The 10279-nt window shown below is 60.2% G+C and overlaps 2 protein-coding genes across 2 annotated transcripts in view; both read left to right on the top strand.

Moving 5' to 3' along the window:
* Positions 1 to 729: 729 nt before the first annotated feature.
* GMEB1 (glucocorticoid modulatory element binding protein 1) lies at positions 730 to 9238 on the top strand. Its single transcript, XM_035345513.1, has 9 exons — positions 730 to 857; positions 1634 to 1716; positions 2504 to 2628; positions 3546 to 3649; positions 4093 to 4247; positions 5332 to 5460; positions 6168 to 6305; positions 7229 to 7351; positions 8360 to 9238. Exons 1-9 carry the CDS (start codon positions 730 to 732, stop codon positions 9064 to 9066), a joined length of 1692 nt encoding a protein of 563 aa, XP_035201404.1. The 3' UTR covers positions 9067 to 9238.
* YTHDF2 (YTH N6-methyladenosine RNA binding protein 2) overlaps positions 4997 to 10279 on the top strand; it is a 21169-nt gene continuing 15886 nt past the window's right edge. Inside the window, exon 1 of the mRNA XM_035345512.1 lies at positions 4997 to 5018. Within this exon, the coding sequence (XP_035201403.1) occupies positions 5000 to 5018 (19 nt within the window). The 5' untranslated portion in view covers positions 4997 to 4999. The remainder of the gene's footprint in view (positions 5019 to 10279) is intronic.

Consider the following 10279-nt stretch of genomic DNA (forward strand, 5'->3'; position numbering starts at 1 on the left):
GTTCTGGCCTCACTCCGGCCTCACTCTGGATCCTGCCTCACCCCACTCTCACCCCTGCTCTGGCCTCGCTCTGGTCCTGGCCTCACCCCGGCCTCACTCCGTTCTCACTCTGTCCTTCCTTGTCCCACCGGCCTCCGTGCTCGCTGCTGTCACTTCCCCCACGCACCGAATTCACCCCCGGGCGGGAGCTGGACGGGGCTGGGGAGGCCGGCGGGAGCTCAGGGCGCTTTGCAGAGCTGTGAGGACGAGCCCGAACCGAGCGCCTGGCACCCAGGGCTGAATCCATCCCGGGGCCGAGCCCGTCAGAGGGCCAGGGCCGGGTCCATCCTGGGGCCGATTTCATCCCGCGCCCGCGGCCGATTTCATCCCGCGCTTTGGCGGACAGAGCCAGCTCAGTGCTTCCCTCCGTAATGCTCTGAAACCAACCCTAGGAGCCCGCCGGCGCGGCGTCGCCGGGCGAGGTTGCTCGTAGCCGCCGCGATCGGCTGGCGAGGAGCGAGCTCCCCTCTGGGGAGGACGTGCGGGCACCTGCCGCCTCCCTGGGGGCGAATTGAATCCGCCTGCTGCCACCTCGGGAAGCCGAGAAGCCTCTCCAGCAGCCTGTTTGCTGCAGCGGGACCTGGGGGGGGGGGGACGATGCCGCGGCGTTTCCCCCTCCCGCGGTGCAGCCCTGCCTCTGCTTGCCCTCTGCAGCGCCCCGGCACCCCGCCGCCGGGCTTCATGTGAGAGATGGCGAACGCCGAGGTGAGCGTCCCTGTGGGCGATGTGGTGGTTGTACCAAGTGACGGCAACGAAGGGGAGAACCCGGAGGATACCAAGACCCAAGTGATCCTGCAGCTCCAGCCCGTGCAGCAGGGGTGAGTCGGGCACCGAGGGGCGGCGGGTTGGTGGGGGGGGCTGGATCTGGGGGCTGCAGCCCCGCAGGGGTTTTATTTGAGGAAAATAACCCCGGCTGAAGCCTCCCCGGGCGTAACTCGGGGAAGCTTTTGTGTGTGGCACCGGCACGGGGCTCCCGAGGGCCGGAGCCGTCCTGCGGAGCCGCAGGATGCCGGTCGCTGCGCCCTGCGCCAGGCGGGGAGGACGTGGGGCGAGCCCCCCCCCGGCGCCCTTCCCCGGGTGGGATTTCGTCAAACCGCAGCCGATCCCCGGTGGGGGGGCTGCGCCACACAGCCTGCGAGGCCGCCTTGGTGCCCGCAGGCACCCGGGGTTTTTAGTTATCCTCCCGAGCTTGGTGATGTTTGCAGGGGGTGGCTGCAGGCCTGACGATGGCTCTTCCCTGCCCGATCGCCTGGGGGAAGTCGCCCCGATGCTGCAGAATGTCACGCAGGAGGGAAGGGAAATCCTGGGTCATTGAGCTCCGCTTCCTGTTGTTGCGGGCGGCTGCCGGTGTCAGAAATCAAAGGGAGAGGTTGGGGGGACGCGGCCTGCGGAGCCGCCGGTGCGATGGCAGGGCTGGCAACGCCTCTGCCTGCTCCAGCCCCCGGGACCGTTACCAGATGTTGTGCGTGCCCCAAAATATCTGAGTCTGGAACTGTCCAAACCCGTCCCTCGAGGAGGGGCGAGAAAGGAACGAGGGGGATTTTTAACCCCGCGCCGCGCGCGGTTCCTTTACCCGCGGGCGCTTTCCCAACAGGATCTACCAAGAGGGCTCGGAGGCCAGCGCCGCCGTGGTGGCCGTCGAAACGCACACCATACACAAGCTGGAAGAAGGGCTCGGTGAGTTGCTGCTCGGCGGGGGCGTTATTCCCCCTCAGCTGCCAAGCTGGGGGCTGGGGGCTTCCCTCCGGCTCTGCCCGCGTGGGTGCTGTCCCCCGGGCTGGACTGGGTCTGCTCGGGCTCGGTCCTGGAGGTGAGGTCCTGGTTCTCCTGCAGCGAGTGGGAAGGGCTCCCACGGGGTCCTGAACGTCGGGAGCCGGTTCTTCGGTGATGGAACACCCGGAGAGATTTGGGTTCGGTGTGCAGAAGGACTGAGCGGGCCGGCCCCACGTGCTCCCTGAGCAATACATGGGCTCATAAAGCGTCCCCTCGTTAGGTGCTGCCACTGAATCCTAACTAGTGTTCTGCTTCCCAAGTGGGTGCGGGTCCCTTGGCAATATTAGCAAAAACTCGGCACGTGCAGAGAACGTCTGGGGAGTGGATGGCCGATCTGCCTGCTGCAGGGACACCAGAGCTCCAAGAAACCCGTGAAACGTGTTTCGATTGTTTTTCCACAACGTGGTGGTTGCTCTCCTCGGCCCCCTCCTCACAGATGTGTTGGGTTTCCGATCCCACGTTCTCCTAACCCATGAGCTGAGTGCTGCTCTCTTAACAGCAGATTTGCTTTTTCCGCTTGCTGCTTGAGCAGTAACTGGAGAAGGCTGAAAGAGGTCGGGTCCTGAGCTAGGAGCGGCCCTTCTTGTGGTTTCCTGAGTGTTGGTCTTCAGCCGGTGAGCTCTCAGCTCGCACTTGGTAGGATTCGAGCCTCTCGGGTGGCAAATTTCATTTTTTGCCTTTTCTCCCTCAGACCCCAGCACCATTGAAACAAACGAGGAAATCGAGATTGCCTACCCCATCACCTGCGGGGAGAGCAAAGCCATCCTGCTCTGGAAGAAGTTCGTCTGTCCGGGAATTAATGTCAAGTGTGTCAAGGTAAGAGACTTCCCGCAGCGGATTTCTTCTCCGCCCTCTAGGTCTGGCCCTTTACCTCCGCAGCACTTCCCTGCTTCTTGTGTTTTGTCTGAGCCCTGTCCTGGAGCTGAGTGACTCCATCCTTCAGCGTGCCGGGCTGTTAATGCCGGCATTTTTAGCGTGGGGAGAAGGAAGGGAAGAGTGGGTGAAGGGGGAAGGCCCCTCACCCGCCTTACGTTCCAGCGCTGCTCTCGGTTGCTGCCTCAAGCAGAGCCGTGTTTGGCACACGGCGAGGCGCTTGGAGCTGAAGGCAGGCAGGGAAGCGTAGTGAGAGCTGCCAGAGCTTTTCTCCCCTGTCTCTTTCCCTCGGCGTCCTGGTGTTCCGCTCCTGTCACTTCCTCAGGGAGCAGGTTGCCTGGAGAAGAGGCATCTTGCCGTTACCTTTTTCCACTTGACAACGTGCTAAAGCAGCAGCTGATGCTCTGAGGCTGCGTCCCGGGCTGCTGCTGCGGCGAGGGCGCTCTGCCGAGACCCTCAGCGGGACCTCGGTCCCTGGGGCAGGGCAGGAGGATGCCCGAGTGCTCACCTGTGTCAGCGGGACGCTGCTCGGCTCTTTGACGTACTCCCAAACCGATCTCCGAGGTGACTGCAGCTCACACAGGGAGCAGAGTTGGTTCACGACCTGTACAAAAGCCTTCGGGGCTGTTCCTGCCTAGGGCTGAGGGGTTTGAGTGCTGCTGACCGGCCCTGCAAACCGGCCCTGCTGGGCTGCGAGCGCTCTGTGCTGAGGGGTTCGGAGCTGCTGGGGTTTGGGAAGCAGCTCCTCTTCTGGGGAAGGGCTGGGGGCTTAGGTGAGCTGGCCTGGCTGTGGTGGGGTCCTCACCCAGTCTCCTGAAGCGTTGCTTCCTTGTTGAGCCCCGTGTTTATCTCCTTGCCAGTTCAATGACCAGCTGATCAGCCCGAAGCATTTTGTTCACCTGGCTGGGAAGTCAACCCTAAAGGACTGGAAGAGAGCCATCCGCCTCGGAGGCATCATGCTGAGGTACGTGACCTGCCCGCCGCTGTGGCCAGCTTCAGGGCTTCATCGCTGCAGCTGCAGGATCCCCAGCAGGCATTTTGTCTGCCTTGCAGTCCCCAAAAGATCTCCTGGGGACTCTCGTTACCTGGCCAGCAGCACCCGTGGGGCAGAGATCCCGGTGTACGGGGCAGGATTCCTCATCCTGTACGGAAATGGCCTCACCTGGGGGTCGTGGTACTTGCTGGAGGTGGAACGGGGCAGGTCCCCAGCTGGAGACGCGCGTGTGTGAAGCTGGGGGTGGGTTTGTGCCATCTGAAGGCTCCGCAGATGTTTTGTGCGAAGAGTGCCGCTGGGTTCCCCTTTCCCCGTCCTTCCCGCGGCCGCAGTTTTCCCACGTGGATCGCTCCCTTTCGTCTCCCGTCCGAGCCTTGAGCTGAGCGCTGCTCCTCTCCCTCCTCCCTGCGCAGGAAGATGATGGACTCGGGGCAAATCGACTTCTACCAGCACGACAAGGTTTGCACCAACACCTGCCGGAGCACCAAGTTCGACCTGCTGATCAGCAGCGCCCGAGCGCCGGTGCCGGGCCAGCAGAGCGTGGTGCAGACTCCCACCTCTGCTGACGGTAAGAAGCCAGGAAGCAGTGGCACGAGCTTCCCCTGCTGCTGCCTTCTTCCCCGGGCGTACTAAATCAGGTTTCCCACGCCGCTCCCCGCCTCCTCCCCGGGTGTAGCAGGGCAGTTCAGGAGGCTGCCCTGGTTTCTGGGAGGAAGGTGCTTCTCCTGTCCTCTTGGAGAGCTGCCTGCAGCATCGGGCAGGGAGCTCGGGGTGGGCAGCAGTGGCTGGAGGCAGCCTGGGGAGCTCACTTGGAAGGGACCCCTCCTGGCTGGGAGCCCCGTGTGAGCTTGGGCCGTGCTTTCTGATGTGTTTCCTATCTGAGGGTCTGTAACAGAGGCTAATAGTAACGGGTCCAGGCATGCTGACCTCTTCCTCTGTTCCACATCGCCTGGACATCAGCGCATGGGGCACGATGGCATGATTTGACGGTCACTCCAGCTACAAATTCTCAGCTAATCCCATGCTTCAGAGCAGAGAGCGATCTCTTTGTAGAGGTCAAAGGAGAAGAATGCTCCCAGCTGTACCCCAGCGTTACTTCTCCATAAGGCCCTGGGCGGGTGAGATGGCTGAGGTGTCCGTGGGCTAAGGAGAATCTCCTGGAAAGCACCGTGGCTGCATGAGAAAACCTTACAGTGGCTGAACATTGGCTTAGGTGCCCCAAGTTGGATCCAGAAAATTCGGATCAAGCTGGATTTGTTTCCATTTAGCATGGACCTGGATCGTGTCGCCTCCTGAGAGATTAGGGCATCTCTGGTGCTGATGATACAGGGGGAAAAAGGTGGCTGGGCTGAGACTTGTTTGCTCCCCACTTCTTTATTCGGATCCCTTTCTTTTAATTTTAGGCCAGAGCTCTGGTTGGGTTTTTGGAAGGTACGTGGTCCTCCCTCCAGGAGCCCCAGAGCCCATCACAGCCCATCGCGAAGCAGCATCATTTGCTCTTAGCTGATTTTCTTTAAAGAAGCCAGGCAAAACCAACCTGACCATGAGAGTGAAAAAGAGCCGGGGAGGGGTGAGGGGGCGGAAGGCAAGGCAGGGATTTGGGGCTGGCGCTGTGGGCGCTGCGGGGAGGGCTGACGGCGTCTGTCTGGCAGGGAGCATCACCCAAATCGCGCTGTCGGAGGAGAGCATGGAGGAGGGGATCGAGTGGAACTCGGCGCTGACAGCTGCCGTCACCATGGCCACTGAGGAAGGCATGAAAAAGGACACAGACGAGATCTCGGGTAAGCTCCTCGGGCGGCTTCTCCCCCTCTGCCTGCCTGCTACGATGTAAAGATGGAAATCCCGGGAGCAGAGGCAGTGGCGGAGCTGCCCCACGGCCCCGGGGCCATCCCAGCATTTCCCAGGCGTGCAGAGCTCCCTGCTGCTGCTGGGGGCTTCAGCCCTGGCCTGGGGGCTGATTCCTCGGAGCTAGTGACTAGTTGCTACTAGTTACAGTAAGGGTTGTTTGGTTTTTAGTTTATTTGAAGTATGTCAACGTCCGCCGGCCTGGAGCTAGGCTGAAACCATCCTGTGGTTAGCAGCCCGTGTCCGTACCCTGGCAGCCCCCTGGGCTGTGTTTCCCTGGCTGTGGCGCCTTGTTTTCCCTCCCAGGGTCAGCACGGAAGCTCAGGCAGAATTTCCCCTAAGATTTTAAGCTCTGCGTCTTGGGAGGACGAAGACAAACAGCAAAAAGCGGCCTTGGAGGTCATGGTGCTGCTTGAAAACTTGTTGCTGCCTTGCTTCCTGGATCTATTTTTGTTCCTTTGGGGTTTGGTTTGGTGTTTGGTTTTGTTTTTTTTTGCATGTCACATCCACCCCAACGACTAAATTAGAAGTCGTCTTGCAAAGTTACTCCTGCTGCACAGGGCTGAGGTTTAAGGTCCTCTTGTGGGGATGTGCCCGCTGATGCTCGTGCCCGTTGACTTCTTCTTCCCTCTCCCCGCACCAGAGGACACGCTGATGTTCTGGAAGGGAATCGCTGACGTGGGGCTGATGGAGGAGGTTGTGTGCAACATCCAGAAGGAGATAGAGGAAGTGCTGAGAGGCGTCCAGCAGAGGCTGGGCCAGTCTCCCTTCCAGATGACAGGTGGGTCGCGAGCCGGAGCCCCTGCGGTGAGGAAAGGATGCTCCAAAGGGAGCCGCGTGCTGAGACCGCGGGGTGACCGTCCCCAGCTCCCGGTGCTCGTTGGAGCAGATCTCCGAGCAGACCAGAGCCATTCTAACACTTTTTTTTTTTCCCATGGCAGTGACCGTAAACAGGTCCTACCCCCTCACTTCTTGGTCTGGCCTCGCTTGTGCCAAAAAATCGGGTTTTGGGGCTGAACCAGATGAAGGAACTGAGCTGGGTTAAAAATAGCTCCGCTCCCTTTCTGAGGCTTATTTTTGCCTTGGATCAGTGCCCTAATCCAGTGCAGCTCACGGCCCCGTGAGCACAGGGTTTGAGAGCACTTCTTGTCGATGCTCTTGCCGACAGAACTCCCATGTAACCACAAACTTCGTTTTACCCAGGACTTTTTATTCCCCCCCCCCCCCACCCCCCTAAAGTAGCTTTGGGCTGGCAAATCTTCGTGTCTGGTAGGTGGCAGCTTTTGGGAGCTGTGAGTGATTGAAGTCAGTGGATTATAATAGAAATTTTGCACAGCTTTCGGTGGAGCTGGCATGTTAATGGCACTGTCAGCAGCATGGGGTGATGATTTGTAGGTGGGGAGCTCGTTTGTATCTCTGTGATTGCAAATTACGCTTTCATTTGCAGCAATTTTGAGCTGCTTGGGTGACACATCCCTGTTTCGTTTTCTTTATCATGTGAATGGGATTATTTTGCTCTTGGATGTCAGAAGGATGAGGGAGCTGGGTCTGCCCTCGTCAGCCAGCCCTCGTGGAAGAACGGGGATGGTTTTATAAAAAAACAAAAGACAAAATTTGGTGTAATAACAGCACCTTCGGAGTACCTGACGGAGACCCTTGCCCCCCGTGGGACCAGGCACTCATCCCTTTGCACATTCCTTGCAGATGCCGCAGTCTTGAACAACGTTGCTCACACATTTGGCCTGATGGACACAGTCAAGAAGGTTCTGGACAACAGGAAAAACCAGACGGAGCAAGGAGAAGAGCAGTTCCTTTACGCGCTGGCAGGTAGAGTCGGTGCCTCGGCTCCTCGTCCCGTTGCTGCTCTGGGGAACCAACGCGACCCTCCCTCAACGTAACCCCCAGTGAACAATATTTGGGGTCTTCTTCACTCCAGATTGCCCCGAAACGAACCTCCACCGATCCCTTTCCATCCCAGGGCTTGAGTGGAGTTGCCCGTGTCCCCGGGGCAGCTGCTTGGGGGCGTTCAGCAGCCCGAAGTGGGGCTGAGCCCTTGTCTGCAGCCAAGGTCCTGGCGCTGGGAGCCCGATCGAGTTGGCGTTAGCAAATAGGTGCTGGTGCTGGCTGAGGGCTGTGCTGCAGCCATCCGAGCTGCTGGCAGCACGGTGCTGTGCCCATGAACTTGTCCGTCTGCGTGGTGCTGAGCTGGTCCTGGTGCCGAGCTACCCGGTGCCTCGTGTGGCTTCCCCTGAGCTGAAACCAACAAACAACCCGACCTGGATTCAGCTCCCTCCTCTCCACGCCCCGTAGGACCTGTTCTTAGCAGGGCTGCCCTAGTCCCCTACTGCCCTGGGTAAACGGGATTACCACGCTGCTTCTGGCTTCCCGCGTTGACGCAGACGAGGGTCGAGGCAGGCGTCTGTGCTGCCCCAGGCGGTCCTGTCCCTGTCCCACGTGTCCAAGGCTCCCGGGACCCAGCCAGGCTCGGGAACCTGTTCCCGCTGCCCGGAGGGGCTTCGTCCTCTCCTCGTAGGCAGGTTTCACCCGGGGAGCCAAGTTCCCATCTTTTTTTTTTGATTGTTTTTGCATGAAGGAAGCAGCTGAGTGGTGTAGGGCACTGCATGTTCCTCATGCTGGCAAGGGGGGCTGTGAAACGAGGACCCGGGTCTGTTCCCTTGGCACAGTTTGGTCCCGAGTGCAATGCTAGAGGGAGTGGTCGGGGGTCCTGCTGCCGCAGACGTGGGCTGTAGCGGCTGCTCGCGGAGCCCTCGAGTCCTGGGAGCTCCCAGCCCGCTGCCCCCAGCCCCGCGTGCCTCTTACACCCTCTCTTTGCAGACCTGGAGCGGCAGCTGGAGGAGCAGAAGAAACTCGCCAAGGACCAGAAGGCGAAGTCCCAAACCATCCAGAACGTGGTGCTGATGCCCGTCAGCGCCCCCAAACCCCCCAAGAGACCCCGGCTGCAGCGCCCGGCCTCCGCCACCGTCCTCAGCCCCTCCACCCCCATCCAGCAGCCTCAGTTCACCGTCATCTCGCCCATCGCTATCGCGCCCGTCGGACAGCAGTTCTCCGTGGGCAACATCCCGGTGGCCACCATTAGCCAAGGCTCCAGCCCGGTGACTGTCCACACCTTGCCGTCCGGCTCCCAGCTCTTCCGATACGCCACCGTGGTGTCCTCGTCCAAGACCAGCTCCTCCGACACGGTGACCCTCCACCCGTCCTCCAGCCTGGCGCTGCTCAGCTCGGCGGCCATGCAGGACAGCGGCGCCTTGGCCAACGTGGCGGCCGTGGTGAACCCCGTGGAACTGGTGGCCATGGAGTCGGGCCTCACCTCCACCATCCAAGCCGTGGAGGGCACCTCGGACGACGGGCAGACCATCATAGAGATCGACCCGGCGCCCGACCCCGAGGCGGACGCGGACGAGGCCGAGGGCAAGGCGGTGATCCTGGAGACCGAGCTGAGGACTGAGGAGAAGGTGGTGGGAGACGTGGAGGACCACCAGCACCAGGTCCATAACGTGGAGATTGTGGTCCTGGAGGACTAGCAGGGAAGGCGAGCGTCGGTTTGGGGAAGAGCTGGGAATCCGTTTTATTTTGGGCTTTTTGGTTAAGCATCCTTACCGGCCACCCCATTTGTTTCCATGGATATTTTCATTGTACTGTATATAAAAAATATATATATATAATTTTTTTTTTAAAACAAACAAAAAAAAAAAGCTGGAGAAACACGCGAGACCTGGAAAAGGCTCCGTCTCCGTGGAGCACTGAACAATCCTGCCTGTCTGCAGGGCCGAGGAGAGACTGGATCTCTGCTGAACAACCCGGCCGGGAGGAACCGGGCCGGGGCCCCCGCCACGGGCTTGGTGCTTCCCCTCCGGGCCTGCCGCGGCCCGGGCGGTTTTATTTCAGAGAGACAAGAACCAGTGGCTGGAGCTTGATGGGACTGTGGGAAGGGGCGATGGCTATGGGGTGGAACAGGTACCTCATTTGGATTTTTATTTTTATTTTTTGCCCAGGGAAGGGAATTCTGCTGGACTCTTCACTGTCACCGCAACTGGGATTTTTTTTTTTTTAATTATTATTTTTGCTCTGGGGAAGAAGACAGCAACGCCGCCTTCGCTGTCCGTATTCTCCTCCTCCTCCACACCAGTTGGTTTTTCTATCTCTATTTTATTTTATTTTGTATTTCTTTGCTCTTCCTTCCCGTGTCCCCGTTCGCCAGCTGCCCAGCCCCGGACCCGCTCCGTCCCCGCAGCACTTTTCCCCCTTCCCTTTTCCCCGCCTGGCCGGGCTCGGTGCCGCAGCCGCCGCCGCTTGGAGACTCCGAGATCCCTTCAGCCTGGTGCGTAAAGGCATAATTAAAAAAAAATATAAATAAATAAGAGCAGCTCGAGCTTCGTCCCGCAGCCTCCCCGCGTGCCGGCGGGGTGTACAAAGCATGTCGTGCTGTCGCTTCCCAGGAGAGCCGGACTCCGGATCGGGGGCGCCTCCCGTTTACACTGCGTGCCGGGGCTGCTCCCTGCTTGTCGCTACTCGTCTGGTGGTTTTATTTTTCTATTTTTTTTTCTTCTTTCCTTCCTAGGATCTCTCCGCAGGATTAGAGCTGGCACGGGCGCTGAAGTAAACGGGAGCCCCCTCCGGGGTCCCTCCTGCCCCCCGGGGAGGGGGGGGGGGGGGGGGGGGGGGGGGGTGACCGGGGGGGGCCGGCGGGCCTCGGGGGGGGTGGGGGGGGGGGGGGGGGGGGGGGGGGGGGGGGGG

This window comes from Oxyura jamaicensis, chromosome 23, assembly GCF_011077185.1.
Source record: "Oxyura jamaicensis isolate SHBP4307 breed ruddy duck chromosome 23, BPBGC_Ojam_1.0, whole genome shotgun sequence".
Classification (NCBI taxonomy): domain Eukaryota; kingdom Metazoa; phylum Chordata; class Aves; order Anseriformes; family Anatidae; genus Oxyura; species Oxyura jamaicensis.

Bases quoted from the DNA above. Each gene is read 5' to 3' on its own strand.
- GMEB1 (XM_035345513.1), top strand. From the start codon at position 730: ATGGCGAACGCCGAGGTGAGCGTCCCTGTGGGCGATGTGGTGGTTGTA. The intron at 858-1,633 runs GTGAGTCGGGCA...CTTTCCCAACAG, and splicing joins CTCCAGCCCGTGCAGCAGGG to GATCTACCAAGAGGGCTCGG. The intron at 6,306-7,228 runs GTGGGTCGCGAG...CATTCCTTGCAG, and splicing joins GTCTCCCTTCCAGATGACAG to ATGCCGCAGTCTTGAACAAC.